Below are 20,595 nucleotides of genomic sequence, written 5' to 3' on the forward strand. Positions count from 1 at the left end.
CGGAGGAGAGAGAATGCATCTTATGCACGGCTATCTGTCGGGACAACCTTGTTGCTCAACAACATCGTTGCTCAGGTTAGGTCGCGAGTAGTCAACAACATTATTGCTCAGGCGGCGCTTTGTGTTGTGCCAAAGAACCAAAGATAGAGACACAAAAACCTGTTTGGGCCAAGAAAGCGGTTTACAGCGCTGGGCTTTCTTAAGGAGCGGGTGCGCTTTATATTATTTGAAGAGCTGTCAATCAAATCTCTAGCTCGGTATGTGCGTCGCGTTTATGGCTCCGCTCGACCAGATACTGTCTCTCTTCTTCGCCCTTCTTCTGTAGATGATTAACTAGCGTAACAGAATCCAATTCGTAACGGTTTTGTTCGTTTTTCAGCACATAGAATCGATCTATCGAACAGTAATTCATCCATGAATACAATCTATAGGCATGCGTCTGAATACACCAAAGCAGGAACACGTCGACATCCATCGAGTAGGCATCGGAGGAGAGATCTGGCCGTTTCTTCCCAGCTGCTTTTTGGGGCTGAAAATCGAATACAGCCTGCTTCACAAGAGTAATCTTGGACTGCAGGTGCCGTCGGTGGGGTGAATCGTCGTTCTCGTATATACGCGTGTCCAAATCACGTAGTCTCTTCCGTTCCTTCTCCTCCTTCTCTCGGAAGCTCTCAATTAGCTTGAAAAGCTGTGCCCTATAATCTTTCCCATTGGAAGACTCGCACCAGATGACCCAGATGTCGCCGTCGATTGTGGCAGGGTCCGGCAGTACTGGTTTTGCAGTGCCTCTCGGTGGGTTTAGTTCAATGTCGATCATTATCCGCTTGATGGCCTCGGTTGTGGAACGAAGAAACGTCCTATTTGGGGAGTCATTGTCATCGTAGGCCGGTTGTGGCTGGTTTGATTCTGGTTTCTTGTTCTGCTTCTGGTCTCTAGGCTGTTGCTGGTCTTGATGATCTCTGGGCTGTTGCTGGTCATGATGGTCCCCAGGAGTTGACGTTGAAGAAGAGGACAGCGCAGCGAGCGTTTGCTCGACTTCCTCGAGTCGGTCCACCAATACGTCCTGTGGTTGAGCTGTCTCGGTTGTGTTGTTCGTCTGGGAGACCGCTGCGATGACAGAAGACAACTCCGCCAAGGATGATGCGGTTGCAGCCAAGCCTCGCTGCGGTTCACCAATAAGCACATCTTCCTGAGCAGCAATCTGAGGTGCAACTTGGTTCACAGTTGCAGATCCTTCTGCGAGCAGGAAGGATGAGGAATAGGATGGTATACGATCGCTTGAGGACTGCTGGATCTGAGAGACTTTCAAACGGAAGACCTCGAGCTGGAGCTTGCACACTTACCGAGAGAGTGACTCGAGAGTGAGGCCATCGTGGGCGGGGCAGGAACAGATGGAGCTCGTGCCCTCGGTATCCTCGGCGACCTTGGTGTCTTGGGTGAACATGGGATCTCGTAGTCTCTGAATATGACGACAGCACGGTTGCTGGGGAATAGACTTCCGGGGACAATAGTGTTTTGTGGGGATGGTAGGAGTTGGCGAGGGTCAAGGTGTGAGAGGCAAAGTAAAATTGCGAGATTACATTCATGCATCGCCTTGCTTTTTACTCCCTTCGCCATGTGTTTGTTTCGTGGGTTGCGTTTCGATGCCCGTTTCTGCGCAAAGCGTCCCCCTAATATGGCTGAAATGGTGGAGTTAAATAGAACTCGGAGACGGCATTGTCACCGATAATTCGGCTTAAAAATAAAGGTCATCTTTGTATACTTGCACCAAAAAATAGCCCCCCTCAAAAGGCGCCGACTCGCGTCTTCCTCATAGACCGAGTGAAAATCACACCACGCGCCAAATATTTGGCTATCCCTGTCGTTGATAACGAAATACGTATTCCAGAGTGTCTCGATCATGCAGATCATTATCCATGCTGCTTTGTCCTTGTCGCTGTGGTCTCGGGCAGTGGGTGCCTGGATTCGAGGATCGCCTCCAATTGGTTGCATGGCCACCAATTTTGGCAGTCCGTATACCCCCCGCCTGCAATTTTTTTTTTGAAATTAGAACAATTTGTAAGCTGCGGAGTAAAGACTCCCATAAATCGAATGTGTCATAGTCACAAGGTGTCGAGGCTTCTAGAGTATAAAAGGACGTCGCCCTTGGGAAGAATTTGTTCCCTACCCGCTCTAGCTTTTTGGCTAAGATCAAGTGTAGTATCTGTTCTTATTATTCTAATCGAATAATATGGTGGCTACGGCCACCAATCGATTAATTTCATTTTTGAGCTACGCTTGCCCGGCTCTGGCTTGCTACCTGGGCGAGCACTGGTGTCCTCGGTATTGCACTACCTCCGAGTCGTACGCCGAACCTCTCTTCTTATCCAAAAAAAATGGAAATAAAAAATATAAAAAAGGGTCAAGACACAGGCTGTGCTTCGATAATGGCCAAAATAAAAAAGAGGAGGCTTATGGACATATTCCAGCCCGTGAAAGCACCCAGCGTCATAAAATCCTCGGATTTGTGGCGCTGGCGGTGTACATTTGAACAGTCAGTCGCAGCAGAAGAATCTTTTGTGTCCATATCCAAAGGATGATCACACCTTGGACTGGAGCAATACTTTGCAAACTCAAAGAGACCATCCCTTCTCACTGACAATATCCCAGTATGAAGGGCTGTCAGATGAGGTCTTCTCTGCTGCGAGCTGACTGATCTTCCTCTCGTCGCCACCAAGCTCATGAGAAAAGTGATAGATAGCTCTTCGACTCTTGGCAGCCTGGCCAGGACCTCCGTTAGTATGTCCATATTATTTCCCAGAGCTCGATCCTGAGACGCCGAACAGTATGGCTGCGATGCTTTAGATGGCATGCAAAAGCGCTCTCTGACTGGGGCTCGTGAAGCCCTTGTGGAGGTCCAGATTCAAGGACCAGATACGCGAGGCGAGATCACTAATTGCTAATTGCTTGGCCGGACCGTCCATGGAACGCGCGCATCCTTTACTGTGGGGTCTGGATAAATGAGGGGCGACAGTACGAGACAAAGGGTCAGTTGGAATGTCTGGTTGAGGGTCTTGGAGACGAGGGCCAGTCTGGACTTTTCGACGGGTCAAAGAAAATTGGAGATATGATCTGTGAGCTCGGGGATCGAAATAGACCTGTGCTTGATGTGTTCGTTCGTTTTCGAGCGCTAGGGGAGTGATTCGAATTCGAGTGAGAAGCGAATGAAAAACAGCATTGCGATGAAAAAAGCATCTTGTTTTGGACGATCAAACAAATTCATGCACCTCTGGATCTGCAGATGCAAGCGAGGCAAGAGATCGACTTTTATCCTCAATAGCCATACTTTGCGCCTTTATTTTAAAAAGGTGTTTGTTTGGTGCCACCCTGCAAAAGGATGAACATTGGGCGACTGGGATCTGCACCGCTAGCCTTCAATGTGTTGACAGGACGAGGGGAGCGACGCGCTCTCTTGCGAAGTATATGGTCTACCGCTGCCAGAAGGCGATCTAACGAAGGCATAGTTATGGACGACGGATAACATTTGCACCAGCGTGGTCACCGCCCGGCTCAAGGAATGGCTCGCTGCCTCCGGGTCTCGATTGCGTTCAGTCGTCTGCGTTCCCTCTTCTGCAGTTTCTTCTTGATGGCCTTGAACAATTTGCGAGGGATCGGTTTCATTGTTGTCGAAGTATTGACAGCTGGCTCTGTCGACCCCTTCTGTTGCTGCTGCTGAGGTGTATCCTTTCCTACAACCTTGAGACTAGAAGATGGGTCGTATGTCGACTCTGGATCCTTTGACCTCCCTTCTGACGCTGCCTCTGAGGCTGCCTCTGAGGTAGAGACGGCTTCTGTAATTACCAGATTTGACACTACTCCTGTGTCGTTGGCTCGGTTTAGTTGCTGCTTGTTCGATAGCGACGCCAGTTGCCTTTGCGTTTTGGCGTGTTCTGGAATACTGGCGTAGAACTCCTGGACTAGACTGTTGGTAAATCGACGTGTTCCCGGTGGCCCCATGGTGCTGTTCATTCGAGGGATGCAATCATAATAAAATAGAAAAAGTGAATGAGTACGACTGAGAGTGAAGGGTAGCGAGAATGGTGTATCAGTCCAAACAATGCGTACGCCAACCTAGCACTCTAATAGGGACCAGGCCGATTTACATAAGAGAATGACAGTGCGTCCTCGCTAGGCTTATCGCGACGTGTTCAAGCTGCAGCAGCTGTTCGTCTGCGCCACGTGATACATACGCCTTGGTTAAAAAAACGCAAGAGCCAGCAAAGATGGCGCGCGCGCAAGCAGTTTGTATACGTGCCGGCGCGCCTGCACGCATAGTCTATGCCGGCACGCTGTTCCAAGGCGAGGCCCCAAATGGTTGCACCCGAACCGCACCCGGACCGCATTTTCGGATCGGCTGGGCGGAGCAAGTACAGCTCACAAAATGCTATTTCATATCTGGGTCGGGGCTGTGCGAAGCGCTTGCAAGGGGCGACTCCTAATTGAACGCGTAACGCGTGTTCCGAGACGTCAAGAACAGGGGCCCCCCTTTCTCTCATTTTACAAAATGTCTTTTGTTGGGCTTTAGTGTCAATGTAGATCTTCTGGGGTAAAGAGTCCTAGTCATGAGGTGCCAAGGAACAGAAACCTCCGATAGTCCTTCACCGCTGAATCCAGAACAGGGTGCACACTCTGAAGTGAACAGAACCGATTCCCCTGACCTCTCATTCAGCATCTCACCTCATACTTTTAAAGGGCGACTCACAATTGCTCCGCAATGGTCTTACCATCTTTAAAACGTGATTGGCACCACGGTCAGTTATCGAGGCAGCAAAACGGTCGGACACTCAACTGCCCAATCTCCTTTATCGCTGTCACCAACACATGGATCTGCTTGAGGCATTTCTCGTACACACTAAATGGTCGGAAGGAGGATATAATTGCACCATAGTTTGGTGATGCTCAGGGACTGCAATTGCGCATTCGTATGCTGGTCTATCGGTGTTGAAAAATAACCACGAGCATGGGCCATGAACCATGACGTCTTTGCGTTCCATGTGTGTAAGCGATACCCTGCCTGTACTTGGCATGACATTATGATGAGAACTGGCAAGTCTGGGCACAGCAATGGCAATGCATATGAATTTGCAATAAAGAATTCCGTATTAGGACAGGCGAAGAGGACTTGGGAACCAATCTTATGATTTATCTGGTGCAGGGCCCAAGACCGTTATTGAGTGTAACATGCTGTAGACACGTATTGTTTATTCCTCTTGCGGATAAAAAAACTATGTGTAAGTGCCAAGGCCACGTCTGAGCATAGGTTATTTGTGTATATATTTTATTTTATTTTCTATCTGGGGAATCCTACAGAGAGAGAAGGACAGATCAGTCCGATCAGGCTCTATCTCTATCTCTCTCTCTCGATTAACAACAGAGCGCTTAGACATACCTTAGACACATGGCGAAGCGGGTGTCGCTGCTGCCCCTGAGAAAGGGTCATGAGTAACCATAGGCCGGTAATGGAAGAGGGGGCCGGTAACTGACTCTACCGACCAACGTGGTTGAGCGTAATTTTAGTTCAAGGCTGAGCATTGTATAAAAAAATATATTGCTGGCATGTGAAGATGAGCGTACGAAGGAAATTAGAACGACCCTGAGCGTTGTGTACAACTTTGAAAAGAAATAGACTGGAAGGACGACGAGGATAATGATGATGATCCGTTTTGAAGTGTAGTAATGACAATGATGCGGTCCGCGTGGTTTATCTTGGCATCGCATTGGCCCTACCACCCTACTGCATGGGTACTCGCGTTCACTTTGCTATGTATGTTGTAGCAGGGGCACACGCATCCATCTTCCCATCCCCTAATACACGTATGACATGATGCAACGATCCATCACAGCCAGTGCGTCCACAGCAAACACGGGAAAGGGAGTGATTGTAGACAGTTGTTAAGAAAAAAGGGAGAGAGAGGGGGATTGCTCTCGAGGGAGTATATGCTATCGGATGTTGTAAAGAGTAGAGGTTCAATTGGCCATCCGTTACTGTGTATTAAATAGACTACATACGTCTTGGACGTATTCATGCTCCTACAATACCGTATTTCATACTCCTGCGATGCACATGTGTAAGTGGATCGGTCCGTGTTTACTGGAGGTATAAATACAGCACCGACCAGGATACATTCCCTCCTTTCGATCCGAGTTCGATTTCACTGACATTCACGATTTACAACCCACATATTCAAAAGAGCATTGAGGACGAAGCATATTGTTCATTGTCATCAACATCCATACTCTCCATCCCTACTCCCACTTCCACTCTCTCTCCTCATCTCTCCTCATCTCTCCTCATCTCTCCTCATCTCTCCTCATTCATTCCTCGACTGTAAATCAGATCTCTCCCTCACCTTCCCACGCTTGGACTGCACACATTTTGTCACACGACAAACTGAAAATCATTTCCTTGACGGGAGCGAACCTATCCCTTAAAAGGCACATTTCAGGGCATGGATCCATTAGATTACTACGCCCTTCTGAGGCTGGTCGATGCACCAGGGATTGTCGTACGTGTGCAAGCATTGCATAGACACCATTTTCCTCGTTTTATACAAACGCATATTGATCCCTTACCCTCTTCTTTTATTTTGTTCCCTCCTTCTCTTACATACAGCCTGGAAATGGACCAGCATGTCAATATGTACAGACGCCCATCAATTCTCAAGTCAATGCATCGACTCCCACATGGACATGTCCAGCTGGGTAAGGCCTGAAGCATGACCGACAGGGCTCTAGTATCTATCCATTGAGAAGTACTAACGCTGCTACTAATTCCGATGCAATTAGCCAATTCTGCCTATCCCCCAAACACTCGGCACCCTGTCCACCGGTAAGCATTCCATCTTATTTCCCCTGCCTTGTAATAAGACAATAGTGAATGGACATGATTTTGCTGACTGGAAACTATATCTTTCGATGCCGCCATAGGGGTTCTACTGTCCTGCAAACACGGCACAGCCAATGTACTGCTGTCCAGGCTACTACTGCTCATTAGATACGACAACCATCAGTATCTGCCCTGAAAACCATTACTGTCCCGCAGGATCCGTCGGTGGAGGCGTAAGTGCATGAGCTCTAAAATTAATCTTGGTCAAATGTACCATCAAACAATCAACCAACCAACCTTCTCATCTCTTGTGATCTTCATTTGCGTATAGACATCTTGTTTGTGGTTGGCCTCTTGTCCGGCAGGTAGTTCCTCGGCCTCGAAGTTTGGTCTGATCCTGTTTGTCCTCCTGTTCATCGTCGGCATTTGCATCGTCTTCTATATCCACAAGCGCTTCGAGACAGTCAAGGCCCATCATCTGGAGAAACGCCTTCGCTGGATCCACAATCACAACGAAAACCACGACAATCTCTTGGGTGCAGATGATGAGCAACAGGATGGAGACGAGAGCATAGACCAGGAGACCAAGTCGACAAAGACCTCGAGCAGCCCCGATATCAATGTCACCAACCCCGACATGTCGACTTCTGAACTGGTGACGAAAGAGTCTGTTGTCCAGATCGGCGACGACGAGAGCGATGCTACCATGGTACCGTCAACCAAGAACCATAAGAAGAAGACGAGCAAAGTCTCTCAGACATTCGACATTGAGTTTGAACACCTAGGTTTAACTCTCTCCAATGGAACGTCTATCCTCCAGGTAATACTCCGCTTCATCGCGTGCTAATGCATCTAACTGTGTTGCATCTACTTACGCATATTCTTTCTCCTTTTTTTTTTCTTTCACAGAACGTGTCTGGTATCTTGCGAAGTGGGAGGACGTGCGCCATTATGGGACCCTCAGGTTCGGGAAAGACAACGCTCATCTCAATGCTGACTTCCAAAATCCCAAAGGACGAGGGCCGCATCCTGATCAACGGACAGGGGGAGGACTTGAGCTACTATCGCAAACTGATTGGATTCGTCCCTCAAGAGGATATCATGATGCGCGAGTTGACGGTCCACGATGTACTGTTGCACTCGGCTTACATGCGTCTGCCCTCGGATCTCAGAAGGACTCAGATGACGGAGAAGGTGCTTGAGATTGTCGACTTTCTGGGGCTGAACTCCGTCATGGACTCAGTTGTGGGTGACGCAGAACGGAGAGGTATCTCTGGTGGACAGCGCAAGCGCGTGAACATTGGTATGGAGCTGGTCACGGATCCCAGTATTCTTTTCTTGGATGAGCCAACCTCAGGTCTTGACTCGAGTACCAGTGGCGATGTCTGCAAGCTGCTCAAGTCGGTGGCTCGCCATAAGGGCCTGACCGTTGCGGCTGTCATTCATTCCCCCAGCCCCATTGCCTTTGACCAGTTTGATGATCTCCTATTGCTCGGACAGAACGGTCGCGTTGTCTTTCACGGTCCTCGGACTGAAGCACCTGCTTACTTTACTGCTATCGGCTTCCCTGTGCCTTCGAACTCGAGTCCCTCTGATTTCTACATGGATGTCATCTCGAATAACGTCAAGTCCAAGATCACAAAGAAATTCAAGCCCTTCTACCTGTCCAGATACTGGGAATCGTACTGCAGACGTGCCCAAAGCTTTTACGCTGACCCCGGCACTGAAGTCGAATACCGCTATCCTTCGCCGCATACATCAAGGCCAGCATCACCGCACCTCAATCCAAGAGTCTCTGCTCTGTTGTCGTATCCGAACTTGAACCAGTCTGCCATCTCGATCCAGCAAGGCAGCCATGGTTTCCCAGAGTCGTTGGCGATGACTAATGTTAACAACATGTCCTCGCTGGCACTGCCATCTTCCGCAGTAAGCCCCACAGGGGTGATGTCCTCAGCTTCATCTGCTACTTTGCATCCACCAACTCAGACTCATCAGAAGCGCCTCAGCCAGCATAAGTCTGTCACCATGTCGCGGGATTCGATCCACCAAAAGTCCGCTGCCTCCTCACCCAGAGCATCTATGGCACTCAGCGACTTTACATCGATGTATTCGACTCCTCCACCACCGGAGCATCTGACCTATTGGGAGACCCTCCAGAAATCAGCTCGTATCTTCTTGATCGAGTCGCGCATGTGGTGGAAGGGTGTCTTTGCCGAGACTGTCGAAACAGTGCAGGGAATCCTCCTGAGACGCAAGGACCCCGTCCGTAACACTGCCAACCCGTTCATGATGTTCTGGTTCTGTCTGAACCGGGCCCGCCTGCAGATCTACAGGAACCAGCGCCAGTTCCTCTACGACCAGCTGTTGCATCTCGGATGCGGTCTCTTTATTTCCGTGGCAGCCTCTCGTTTCGATTACTTGGGTCGACAGCCGGACATGATCTGCGCGATGACACCCTTTCAGCTCAAGGTCAACTGTCAGAACCCAACGGACCACTTGACAGAGGTTGGTGTCTTCATCGCACTAGGTGTCTGCTTTGCGGGTATCTCTGTTGGCTCCATGACCTTTGGCAATGAAAAGATTGTGTACTGGCGCGAGAAGTCCTCGGGCCTGCTCACGCTCCCATACTACTTGGCCAAGGTCATTGCGGACATTCCTAGGATCATCCTTGCAGGAATCATGTTCTCCATCTCGCTCGTCATCTTCTTCAACCAGCGCTCGAACTACTTTTACCTGCTCTTCATCATCATCATGCTCTACGCTGTTGCGTTCGCGATGGGTTACCTGCTGTCGGCGTTGGTACCCCAGAACCGGGTCTCGCTCGTCGGAACAGGATTTACATTGGCCTGGGCGATCGTGTTCTCGGGCGATGCGCCGGATCTTGCGGACGTCATGGCCTCGGCGTCTTCGGGCTATACGGCCACGAGATGGCTGTGGATCATTTCGGCCCCCAGATATGCGATAGAGGCGATTTATCTGCGGGAGGTTCAGGCGCGTCCGTGGGAGGAGATCAGGACACAGCCTCTGTCTCATACGTACGAGCTTGGCCAGTTCTGGTGGTGCTTCCAGTCGATGGCAATAATTTTGTTGGGATGGCATGTATTGGCGTTCTTTAGCTTCAAGCTGAAGGATCGGTCCAAACAGAAGTAGAGATGGCTGCTCGCGATGTATACGGTCGTCCCCTTCTTCAGACCTTTTTCTTTTTGTTTATACCAGTTCCTAATTTCTCTCCCATCAATCCTAACCTTTTTTCATGTCTTTAATGACCCTTTCCTTTCCCCTTACATACCACTACTCATTAATCTCGACCATAGACAACTGTAGACCACTCTTAATCTAATATCTAACCATAGACCATCCTCCATAGATCCTAATCACCTTATAATGAACATAATTCTCATTCCCACAACAATCTTCTCAGTTTATTTCTGCACATTTCAACTGACGGAAATCAGCGATCGTTATCTAGGCTGTACATGCCGCTTCGTATGGGTTCTAGCACTACGTCGCATTTCATTCTTGGTCGCGTAGAACTCCTCGATATCGTGACCCGGATCGTTCCCGAGATCAATTATATCCTGACGCGTCTGGCGATGTACTGCCTTGGACTGCTTCTTCTTCACCGTGGATTTGTCTACGGAGACCGTAGGTAGACTATGCTCGATATCGAGCTCTGATGGCGGCCGGCGCTGTGGTGCCGACGCACGGCTGTTGTGTCCCTTGCGAGAAACACGCGATGGGAGACGAGTCGACGCATGCGACAGGGCACGAGGAGATACATGCGATGCAACATGAGTGGACATTTGAGACGGGGCACCACCAGAAGAGGTTAGATTGAGGATGACACTCTGACGGCGGTCCTGATGGGAGGTGTCCTTGGACTCGTCGTCTTCGTCTTCGTCTTTGTCTTTATCCTTATCCTTGTCTTCGCCTTCATCTTTGGTTCCTAATACGGGCGGTGTCGGTTTTGAGAGGGCTTGTGTCCTGCAGTTGTTTTTTTTGTTTCCGACCACACGTACGTTCGCTTGGAATTGTCGCAATTTCTCGGCCTGAGTCAGGGACGACTTTGAGGATTTGGAAGCACTGGCAGCGACCTTTTCAATGCTAGGATAGACAAATGTACTGCATATGATGTCGAAATCCATTATTTTTTTTTGTTCCTCTGTTGGTGTAAGAGAGTTCAGAGGCAAAGGGGGGGGGGGGGGGGGAGGGGTAACAAACGTTGGCGAGGGGTTTGTGTTCACCAGGGCAGGGGGAAAGAAAGTGTAGTCTTTTAAACATGGTGGAGTCCTTTCCAAAGCTGTGCCTTTTTTTTTTTGGATATGTGTCCGCAAAGAAGGAAAGTTCTTTGTGGAGACAAAAGACTTCTTGAGGTCGGATTAAGGCACTATGAGGGTACCGTACGTGACAAAGGTTTCATTGCGTGGAGATGTGTGAGTTAAAAAAGAAACAACAAATGCGCATGCACAGCACTTTTTGCCTTTTGTTTTACCTGCAAACAACGCGCGTCCTTGCCCCAATCACCGCTCTTTCACACCTTGGGTCAGTCAAGGTCAAAGGCATTTCTCTCTTTTCTCAACAGCAGGGATGAAGTTTAACAGAGCAGCTCAATCTCAGGCAATGCATTTAGGTGTGGTCTCCCTGCATAGTCCACATCACTTTGCCATTTACTATGGTCGCGTTCTTTTTCACATTATCACATTAAAGCCGTTTTTTTTTTTTTTTTTTTTTTTTTTTTTGGATTGGATTGGATTGGATTGGATTGGATTGGAACAAGAAGCAGAAAGGTCTTTATTGAGGTTGATTTTTTTTTTATTGAAGTTGGAAAGGGGATGTCAGCTGGGTCAGATAGACTTAGGAGGTCGTTCCGGATCTGAAGACCAGACCAAAAATGCCTGTACAGTCCAGATTCCAGGGGCCACATGCACAGCTCGCATTTTTAAAAAAAGTCGCGCCTGTCCATCCTGCGACCCTGGATTGCAGTGGGGTTTAGATGTCAGTGGAGATAGACTCGTATCGGGAGATTGGGCTGGGATTTAGGGAGCACCAAGTAGACGCCCTTTCTCCAACACTGAGGCACTGCACTTAGTCTGGATGGCGCACGACAGCACATGGCAGGTGTTGTGGGATGTGTCTGCACGCTGCATCCCTGATTCGAGTACCTGTCTGTAGAGCACCGTTGGTACTCCTTCTGGCTTTTAGCTCTATCGCGGCACCCTGAATGCGTTATGCCAGCAGGGCTTGTGCAGCCCGAGTCTATTGGACCAAGAACAAACCCTTTCTAAGGTCTCTGTAGCACGAGTACTCGTAGTATGATGGTCCGGTCTGGAAGGCGACGAAGAACGCGTGAGAGTTCTTACAGCCCCATTCACGACATCTGGCCTGTGGTCCTTGTGTTTGCTTGTTGTCGGTTTTGAAATAGATGGGCTCGAACTTGTGGTCCATATTGTTGAGTAGCTCAAATGCGAAGTCGATGTCTGGTTAGTTTGATCTTATAAGCTTCTTAGGTCAATTTATTGATTTGCGTTTATACCTTCGACTCGCTTCATCAACAAACAAATTCGCGTTTTACTCCATGGTCACATTGTTCCATCTTACACCTCACCTCATGTTTTGCTCCGTCCAGACAACTCACATCTCACCATCCTCATTCCCTCCATGGCCACCACACTCACCCTCTTCTGTCTCATCAGCGGCGAGCTGGCATCGAATGCGTTTCCAGTGAAGATACCCCATCGGCGAATTCAAAAAAGCAATCAAGAGTGAAATGCCCGGCATGCTCGGGCACCTCGACGCCAACGACCTGGTGCTCTGGCGAGCCACAGTCCCCATTGGCGAGGATGCAGAAGATGAGCTTCCCGTCCTGCTCGACGCCCTGAAGGAAAAGAAGAGGCTGAGCAACCCAAGAACACAGCTTTCCAAGCTATTCCCCGGGAGCGCTGGCGACGATAGTACTGTACGTTCATCATTGTCGAGCGCCCCAAAGGTATGTCCTCCTCCTCTCCTCAGCTGGATGTTTAGCCAAGGGCCAGAACTGTGAGTTCTCTCTAAGAAGTAATCCCTGTTCTGGCCCCGGTGGTCCGTGCGCGAGTCAAGCCAGGCACTAGACAACATGCTGGCCATTTTCGTTGTTTCGACTAGCTGCATCCACACAAACCCCCGAATCGGAGACCAGGAACACCGAGACGACGACGATCAAGGACCTTTTAACGACCATCTATCTCGAATATCCAGACAGAGAAGACGGTGACGCTGTATTGGCAGTCATCCATGCTCGTGGAACTCCTCAACATGAGAGCGGAGGGACGGAGCACCCCATCAATGACATACAGTTTCGAGACATCTTAAAGCAATATCGAAAGACGGGCACTGGAACATTAACAGTGGCGCTGGAGACACCGACCAAGAAGTACACGGACTTCACGCTTGCAGAGGTCAACAGCCTATATGAGATAACGAACTTGGAAAAGCCAGATGTTCCCGACCTACCACAATTCCATGGGATCTCCACTGAGCCACTCGACTCAGCTCTGCACCAGGAGTCCTTGCGAAGGCTGCTCGATGAGTTAGACTCACGAATTCAGCGATGCCGATACCTTCAGCCAATGAGGCGACAGCCTCCATCTATGTATGCTCATTTCTCTTGTAGGCTGTTTTAATCTTTGATGGGAAACTGAAACTTGTGCTCAAGAGAGCGCTTCGAGGCAGACGTGGCCATGGGAAGATTGACTACTCCATCGAATCCAGTTCCGTTAGGGACATGCCATACACGCTAGGCGTTACAGAGGTGAAGAAAGAAGACATCCGAAAGGGCGTGGCGCAGAATTTGGTGCAACTAGAGTTGTCGCTGACCATTCGAAAACGCAAGCGGTGTGGTGATGAGGAGGAGGACAGATGTATCCCTTTGAAGGCATACGGGATTGTCACGGATGCCAGAGACTGGTATTTCTTGGAATGTTGCATAAGCCAGTCCGATGATAAGTCTTCTACCGACTCTCGCTGCCCAAGATTCAGGATATCGAAATTGGATGATGTGGTCAACTACCAGAAGAGCACATGGAAGGAGGATGCCGCCGCGGTGTTGGGTCGAATTGTATGGCTGATGAGGAAAATGGTGGACGAGATCCCAAAGCGCGAGCTCAGACTAAGAGGCAAAAAATACTCGAATCCACGACCAAGGTCTAGTGCACCGAGTGTACATGATCTGTCAAAAACATAGCCATATTTTGTACAATTCGTAGCTTTTTTTATCCTTGCTTTTCGCTGCAGAGAGGTTGTGTTGTGAGTAAAAAACAATGCACAAAGTCTGGTAGAATCTGGTGCAACTAGAGTCGTCGTTGACCATTCGAAAACGCAAGCGCTGTGACGACGACGATGGGGAGTCGGAAGAGGACAAGTCTATCCCCATGCGGGCGTATGGAATTGTCACGGACGCGGTCAACTGGTACTTCCTGGAGTGTAGTATAGACCAGTCCCAGGAAGCATCATCTGCGGACCCCATGCATCCACGATTCAGGATATCGAAGCTGGACGACATAGTCAATTATCGTAAGAGCACATGGAGAGACGATGCCACAGCCGTGTTGAGCCAGATCGATGGCTGATGAGGAAAATGCCCTCCGAGATACCCAGGCGCGAGCTCAGACACAAGAGGCAGAAGAGAAGCAGAGGCGGAGACGGTATGCGGGCCGTGCACCTGTACTTGAGTCTATGAGCAAGATGCAGCGTACCTAGACCAATGTAGCCGTTGGCGTCTTGAATATATGCCATCCCCCTCTCCGCAGCAAAAAATGTCCTCGACCACATGTGTGCGAGTCTATGAGCAAGATACAGTGTACCTTCCTAGACCAATGTAGCCGTGACCGAGCTTGAGCTCAAGACTACCAAGGTAGCCCTGGCCAACAGCGAGCAAGCACGCCGGGAGGCGAACCGCGACCATGTCATCGCTCGCCCACCTAACCAGCAGGAGGTCTTCGTTGTTCTGAAGTTCGGGAACCCTCAGCCACTTCCTATCGGCGGATACCGCCTTTTCACGTTGCAGAAGAAGATCGCGGATCGAAAGCTGGACAATTTCATTGCCGACAACCCAGAGCTTGATGCTGTGGAGGTGGAGGAGTTGCTATTTTATCGCTCACCAAGGGGCCATTCTGTCTACCAGCAGATGAAGGATGACAAGGACGCGCCCATCAAGTTCAGCCGCCGGAACTTCATCCTCAAGGATAACAGGGCCGGGGAGGAGATGATCGAGTATATCACCCGGGTCTTCACCACCCACACGCGAGAGTAGCAGAAAAGCAGCAAGGCAGTGCCCGATTCAATAAAAAAAAAAAAGCAGAGAGTTATGCGGATTTCACCGCTCACCGGTGAAATTCAGTGAAAATCGATGAACTAAAATACACGAGACCGATTCTTTGTTTAACGGTGAATATTTTTTCACCGGTGAGAATCACTAGATAGACTATATCTGATCGAGCTATTTTGCTCTCAGAACCAGAGGATGCCAGCGCTGCTTGTCATTAAACAAGAACGTTGAGCAAATGGGCCGTGGTGGTTGGAAACGTAGCGTTGTCTAAAACAAACCGCCATTGTCTTTGAAACGCAGCACTGTCTAAAAAAAAGCGTCGATATTTCAGTTGTGGGAAAAGAGTGTGTGTGTGTGTTTGTCATCAAGGACGCCAATACCGTCCACAACAAAGCATTGACTAGGCGCGCCATGCTGCCATAAAGACCTACCTACACACATGTTTTCGACCACTTTGGGGTGGGTAAAAAGGAAGCGGAAGGTGTAGCTCTTGAGGACGCGACAGCACATGGAAAGGTCTGGGGCCGGCTATGTCAATATTGTTTCCACTCTCCTTTGTCCTGGACGCGGGTGCAACGCGGCGACAGCGATTTCTGTCGCCAGCGGCATCATCCCCTTTCTCTGTTTCTTGTAAGCTGCTATGGTGTGTAAATCAAGGTTTGGGTTTGGATTTGTTTGGGACATTTTGAAATTCGAAATTGTGGACTGCGCCCATTTTAACTACGACTGCAGATTTCTCGTTCGCGGTGGTTATACGAATAAGGAAAAAAATGCTGTGCTGCAGAGTGTGCGCATAAACATGGACAATCCCTCGAGAGGGACACCTGTGTCGTTGCTGACAGCCCTTTCTGCCACTCCCAGTGCTGCTGTCCGCAGCTACGACGTGTGCCTCACTTGTGATGTTGTCTGTACCAGGCTGATTTTCTTAAAGAGTGGATGCAGCACAGCTGTATGTGAGCACTTGATGAAATAAGAAAAAAAAAGCTGGAGAGGATACAGCCAGCAGTGGTTATGTTGGAATAGACAGTTTGGTCCGAGTCCAACATACTCGCGGTGTATTGTCTTTAGGGACCATTGTCTGCCCGCGTACTGCTGCAAGAAGATAGTATTGCTGTATGTGACCTGTATGGCCATCGTCGCCGTAGCCGCTTCTTCCTTGTCTCACTCGTTCTCTTTCCTTGCTGCTTGTTCCTGTGTCTTTGTCTCTCTCTATATCCTTGCACACTCCCAGGTACATCATTACATCATTGGCTGCTTCGATAGACGTCCTGACTGAGACACTCTTGTGGTGGCACTACCTTTGCCATGTCTTTTCTGTCTATTGTTTTCTTTCTATTCCATGCTTGCATGCTCATCAAAGGAGACCTCTCATCCTCTCATCCTCCCATTCTCTCATCCTCACTCCCTCACTCCCTCACTTCCTCACTCCCTCGCTCCCTCTCTCCCTCTCTCCCTCTCTTTGCTCCTTTGCTGTCAAGACCAGGCTATCTTACCACCAAAGTGTATTTCATGTCCCGATAGGTCACCGGTTTTGCCACCATCATTTCCTTGCTTGTCTCTCTGTCCACTGTCTCCGTGCTGTCTATCGCCCACTATCTCTTTTTCTTTCATGTGAAAGTCCCGAAAAGACTATACCGATAGGAGGCTGCTCGAAGACACTCTCTTCGCTGCAGACAGCAGCGATGACGTGTGCCGTCTGTCGTGGAGGAGGGAGTGTCTATCGAGGACCGAATATGAAGCCCTCCTCTTTTTCTCTCCCTTCTCTCTTCTCTCTTCTCTCTTTTCTTCCTCATCTTCTCCCCGGTCTTCTTCCTGGTCTTCAAGGTAAGCTCTTCTTCCTCCTCCTCCTCCTCCTCCTCCTCCTCCTCCTCCTCCTCCTCCTCTTCCACCTTTACCCCTGCTCCAGCTACTCCCACTTTCACTCTCAGTCCTTCACTTCTGCTGTCTCTTGCCCTTCTTTCCCACTGCTCTCTCCCACTGCTCTTTCCCACTGCTCTCTCCCACTGCTCTTTCCCACTGCTCTCTCCCACTGCTCTCTCCACTCTTGTTCACCTCAGTCTCGTTCACCTGCACTTCTCGTATCTCTCTCACCCACTCACTCACCCAGCGCTCCCTTGTCTCTATTGCTTCTAGCTTTCTCTCTCTCTCCCCTTCTCTTCCTTTGTTTACTTTTGCTTTTGCTTTTGCTTTTGCTTTTGCTTTTGCTTGGACTTTTGCATCTATCACTGCTCCGACTCTGGCATTTGCCTAAGCTTCCGCTTTTGCTCTTGCTTGTGCTCTGGCTTTTGTTTTCGCTTTTGCTTTTGTTTGGACTTTTGCTTTTGCTTCTGCTCCGGCGTTGCTTTTGCTTTGGCTTCGACATCTGCTTTTGCTTCTCCATCTGCCTTTGCTATTGCTTTTGCTTTTGCTTGGACTTGCGCATCTATCACTGCTCTGACTCTGGCATTTGCTTAGGCCTCGGCTTCTGCTCTTGCTTCTGCTCTTGCTTTATTACACCTCTCTAAAAAAAAGAAAAAAGAAAAAAAGAAAAAAAGAAAAAAAGAAAAGAAAAAAAGAAAAGAAAAAAAGAAAAAAGAACAAGAACAAGAAAAATACAATTCCCCACCCCCCAAAAAATAAGAAGGTCAAAAGCCGAACTTTTTTTCCCTTGTGGTTTTTTCTGGGGTACCATGGCTTGCAACCTGCCCGCGGTGTACCCTGCACAGTCTTTACTTTCCCAAGTAAGACTGACTGATGGCAAGCCAGTCCACTTTCCTTTGTATGTATCGCTTCGAACCCCACACCTTAGTCAGCGTAGAACCAGCAAACGTCAATGTGAAAATGAAATAAAGAGTGAGGAGAGTGAGGATTGAACCAAACGATGAAAAGATGAAAATGTACAATAGCAAGAAAAGCCTTTGTCAGTAATATAATGAATGGGTTTGCACTTGGTGCTCGCACTGCATTGAAGGGACATAGTGATCGACGCGTATATCTGGCCCGGGCGATGCGCAGCCTCGACAGCATCACATAGATCTTGACCCCCAGTGCACCTGTGCAACATTCACATCTACCCGCAATGAAGGAGCTCCTTGCAAGACCACAAATGGAATACGGACAATGCATTAACCCTGTTTTCTGTTATTGCCGAATGCCATTTCTTTATTTTTTTCTTTATCATGGAGCCTTCGTCCCTTGGACTCATTTCCCGATCCTGCTTTTTATTATTATTGCATCGTATTTGCCACGACTCATTGACTAGGAAGAGTGAGTCATATAGCCGTTTTCACTGTTGCTATTGTTATGATATAAACAGGCCCATTGACGCGCTTTTTCATTTTGCGTGTCTGATGTTCTTGAGTTCTTCACGCGTTCGATAAAACGGGCTCATCCGGGAAAGAGCAGCGGTAGCAAAATTCTGATCTTGCATAAGCGCCAAGAACCCTTGTACCAGTCCTCCGAATACATATCCAAGCATAGCAACGGGCAGGAAGGGTCAGAATTTATTTATTTTTTTGCTACATTTCTACAAGTGTGGACGAACAATAACGAAGAGGTACCCAGTTCTGCTGCTAAAATTGGAATATGCTTGCCCTCTCCTTCTCCCTTCGCGCTCTTTGTAAGAGAATCGGTACCGAACAAGCAGGGCGTCCTGCGGATCGGAGTGCTGATCACGTCGTGGCTAGCGTACAGGCAATCAGGCTCCTCGCGGCTTTCAGGGCATGATTCTAATGACTTCAAGTGCATCACGGTGGACAAAGTAGGCATGATTCTGGCATTAAGCAGACTCTCAGCGCCTCAACGCTTGGTTTTATCTTGGTTACATAGACCGGAAAGATGATCAATGGCGAACGTGGTGGTGGATTTGTTTTTGGACCATCCATTGGATACATTCAAATAGAGTAGTCCCATATGGCCAGTAGAAACTGTAACGGCGCGTTGGGCCTCGAGAAGGAGGATGGACGAGTCGCTGGGGGATTGAGATTATCGGGAAGTGAGGCTGAGGATGGGGGATGGTGATGGTGAGAATGAGGTGGGAGACTCGGAGATGGACATGGGCCTTGTTAAGGGATGAAGCTGTGGAGCCTTGGTGGAGGTGTTGTTGGTGGGTGTTTTGTGGCGAGAATAGAGAGCAGGTAGGGTGCGGAGCGGTGGATGAGCTTGGACATCATGTTCGTTCACCTGGTTTTTGCAAAGGGTGAGGCGCATGTGTTACACAGTATGGCAAGAAGACATGGACATGGACGCCTTTTTTTCAGGAACTGCCTCAAATTCCTACTATGAATGCCCTCTTCTCCGCCGGATATGGCATAAAAAAAACGATGGTCAATGTTTATTTGAAGTATACATTCTTCATCGACCCTTTGAAGGTTCCGCAGTGCACATGTATGCATTCGTGTTGTACTATCGTTCTCATTTTGCTTGCCTGCTTGCTTTTTTTTTTTTTTTTTTTTTTTTTTTTGCTAGACGAAGAACCTACGAGATCCTAAACTCCCCCTGCTTGAACGCGAGCGCCATCTCGCCCGCGACCATCAAGACCAACACGAATGCAAAGACGCTTCTTGTCCTGTACACACCACAGTTCACGAACGGCGAGATCGGTGCCACATCTTGGTGGTTCAGGAAACAAAAGTACACCTCCCCTGCCGAGGGCGGTGTCCACTGGTAACCGTTTCCGAAACCACCACCACTACCACCACCGCTTCCTCCTGCACCTATAGATCCCCTCGCGATCGACCCTCCGCTGTCGGTGCTGGTGCTCCCATCACCAAACATTCGTTGCGTATATGCCCTCACCTTCCGGATCTCCTCACAAGGGTACCACATCACTAAGATCACCAGCACCCCTGCAAAAAATACTCTCAACCCCCGGTGGAACCATTGATCCATACATCTTCGTCCGAAACACAGCCAAAGCATCATCCCCATCGCCATCAAATCCGGGATTAACAACTTCAAATAGTATCCATGCAGATCTTCCTCCGACGGAGCCGGACCATCCGGTGAACTCGTCCCCAGAAACTCACTGAACGGCCAGGGTACCCAGGTCAGTTGTCTCCAGGAGTACCTGAGTTGTCCGATGTGGATGCTGTCGAGGATGAGCATCAGGAAGGCGAGGCCTAGGATGGAGAAACGAAGGTAACATACAAAGTCCACACGCGGGGTCGCGAGGTATTGTCGCAGGGAGAAGCGACGCGCCGGGGGTGGGCAGGCAGGGAGAGGGTGTGAGGAGACGTAGCGTAACGTTGGGAGGGGGCGGTGGTCTGGGAGACCAAAGTAGCCGGGCGAGGGCTGGGGGAGAAGGGGATCATAGCGGGAACGCGTGGCACGCGTCGATGGGGCCAAGCGGGTGGGCGCTGGGGCACGAACAGGCATCTGTTCCTTGTCGAGAGTATTCGTTCGCTCGTTTGAGTTCGTGGGTATGTCTGAAGGAGAATGAGAAAGTATG

At 49.3% G+C, this 20,595-nt stretch overlaps 9 protein-coding genes across 9 annotated transcripts; 3 read left to right on the forward strand and 6 right to left on the reverse strand.

Annotated features, from left to right (window-relative positions):
- Positions 1 to 164: 164 nt before the first annotated feature.
- BC939DRAFT_465632 (uncharacterized protein) lies at positions 165 to 1,204 on the reverse strand. Its single transcript, XM_051557539.1, has one exon. The coding sequence runs from the start codon at positions 815 to 817 to the stop codon at positions 242 to 244; it is 576 nt and encodes a 191-aa protein (XP_051407599.1). The 5' UTR covers positions 818 to 1,204; the 3' UTR covers positions 165 to 241.
- Positions 1,205 to 2,167: 963 nt separating this feature from the next.
- BC939DRAFT_327495 (uncharacterized protein) lies at positions 2,168 to 2,939 on the reverse strand. The gene has a single exon (XM_051551559.1). It carries the CDS (start codon positions 2,849 to 2,851, stop codon positions 2,402 to 2,404), a length of 450 nt encoding a protein of 149 aa, XP_051407600.1. The 5' UTR covers positions 2,852 to 2,939; the 3' UTR covers positions 2,168 to 2,401.
- Positions 2,940 to 3,285: 346 nt separating this feature from the next.
- On the reverse strand, positions 3,286 to 4,184 carry BC939DRAFT_465639 (uncharacterized protein). The gene has a single exon (XM_051557540.1). It carries the CDS (start codon positions 4,006 to 4,008, stop codon positions 3,550 to 3,552), a length of 459 nt encoding a protein of 152 aa, XP_051407601.1. The 5' UTR covers positions 4,009 to 4,184; the 3' UTR covers positions 3,286 to 3,549.
- Positions 4,185 to 6,466: 2,282 nt separating this feature from the next.
- Positions 6,467 to 10,252, forward strand: BC939DRAFT_532702 (uncharacterized protein). Its single transcript, XM_051561669.1, has 6 exons — positions 6,467 to 6,545; positions 6,653 to 6,741; positions 6,826 to 6,868; positions 6,967 to 7,098; positions 7,197 to 7,685; positions 7,775 to 10,252. The coding sequence occupies exons 1-6, from the start codon at positions 6,489 to 6,491 to the stop codon at positions 10,013 to 10,015; spliced, it is 3,051 nt and encodes a 1,016-aa protein (XP_051407602.1). The 5' UTR covers positions 6,467 to 6,488; the 3' UTR covers positions 10,016 to 10,252.
- On the forward strand, positions 9,857 to 10,254 carry BC939DRAFT_465644 (uncharacterized protein). Its single transcript, XM_051557541.1, has one exon. It carries the CDS (start codon positions 10,031 to 10,033, stop codon positions 10,187 to 10,189), a length of 159 nt encoding a protein of 52 aa, XP_051407603.1. The 5' UTR covers positions 9,857 to 10,030; the 3' UTR covers positions 10,190 to 10,254.
- A 72-nt stretch (positions 10,255 to 10,326) lies between these two features.
- Positions 10,327 to 11,010, reverse strand: BC939DRAFT_481094 (uncharacterized protein; the record flags this gene model as incomplete). The annotated part of the gene is made up of 1 exon (XM_051558992.1): positions 10,327 to 11,010. One exon carries the CDS (start codon positions 11,008 to 11,010, stop codon positions 10,327 to 10,329), a length of 684 nt encoding a protein of 227 aa, XP_051407604.1.
- A 1,368-nt stretch (positions 11,011 to 12,378) lies between these two features.
- Positions 12,379 to 13,318, reverse strand: BC939DRAFT_327526 (uncharacterized protein). Its single transcript, XM_051551560.1, has one exon. It carries the CDS (start codon positions 13,010 to 13,012, stop codon positions 12,497 to 12,499), a length of 516 nt encoding a protein of 171 aa, XP_051407605.1. The 5' UTR covers positions 13,013 to 13,318; the 3' UTR covers positions 12,379 to 12,496.
- BC939DRAFT_327529 (uncharacterized protein) lies at positions 13,242 to 14,244 on the forward strand. Its single transcript, XM_051551561.1, has 2 exons — positions 13,242 to 13,493; positions 13,613 to 14,244. Exons 1-2 carry the CDS (start codon positions 13,471 to 13,473, stop codon positions 14,082 to 14,084), a joined length of 495 nt encoding a protein of 164 aa, XP_051407606.1. The 5' UTR covers positions 13,242 to 13,470; the 3' UTR covers positions 14,085 to 14,244.
- A 5,378-nt stretch (positions 14,245 to 19,622) lies between these two features.
- BC939DRAFT_507332 (uncharacterized protein) lies at positions 19,623 to 20,522 on the reverse strand (the record flags this gene model as incomplete). Its single annotated transcript, XM_051560874.1, has 1 exon — positions 19,623 to 20,522. The coding sequence occupies one exon, from the start codon at positions 20,520 to 20,522 to the stop codon at positions 19,623 to 19,625; it is 900 nt and encodes a 299-aa protein (XP_051407607.1).
- Positions 20,523 to 20,595: the final 73 nt, after the last annotated feature.

The sequence above is a fragment of the Gamsiella multidivaricata genome, assembly GCF_025024155.1.
Source record: "Gamsiella multidivaricata strain RSA 2152 chromosome Unknown BC939scaffold_91, whole genome shotgun sequence".
In the NCBI taxonomy this organism is placed as follows: domain Eukaryota; kingdom Fungi; phylum Mortierellomycota; class Mortierellomycetes; order Mortierellales; family Mortierellaceae; genus Gamsiella; species Gamsiella multidivaricata.

Coding starts and splice junctions, on each gene's coding strand:
- BC939DRAFT_532702 (XM_051561669.1), top strand. CDS start 6,489: ATGGATCCATTAGATTACTACGCCCTTCTGAGGCTGGTCGATGCACCA. Junction 6,742..6,825: donor ACATGGACATGTCCAGCTGG/GTAAGGCCTGAA, acceptor CGATGCAATTAG/CCAATTCTGCCTATCCCCCA. Junction 6,869..6,966: donor ACTCGGCACCCTGTCCACCG/GTAAGCATTCCA, acceptor ATGCCGCCATAG/GGGTTCTACTGTCCTGCAAA.
- BC939DRAFT_327529 (XM_051551561.1), top strand. CDS start 13,471: ATGAGGCGACAGCCTCCATCTAT. Junction 13,494..13,612: donor AGGCGACAGCCTCCATCTAT/GTATGCTCATTT, acceptor CATCGAATCCAG/TTCCGTTAGGGACATGCCAT.
- BC939DRAFT_327526 (XM_051551560.1), bottom strand. CDS start 13,012: ATGCAGCTAGTCGAAACAACGAAAATGGCCAGCATGTTGTCTAGTGCC.
- BC939DRAFT_465644 (XM_051557541.1), top strand. CDS start 10,031: ATGTATACGGTCGTCCCCTTCTTCAGACCTTTTTCTTTTTGTTTATAC.
- BC939DRAFT_465632 (XM_051557539.1), bottom strand. CDS start 817: ATGATCGACATTGAACTAAACCCACCGAGAGGCACTGCAAAACCAGTA.
- BC939DRAFT_465639 (XM_051557540.1), bottom strand. CDS start 4,008: ATGAACAGCACCATGGGGCCACCGGGAACACGTCGATTTACCAACAGT.
- BC939DRAFT_327495 (XM_051551559.1), bottom strand. CDS start 2,851: ATGCCATCTAAAGCATCGCAGCCATACTGTTCGGCGTCTCAGGATCGA.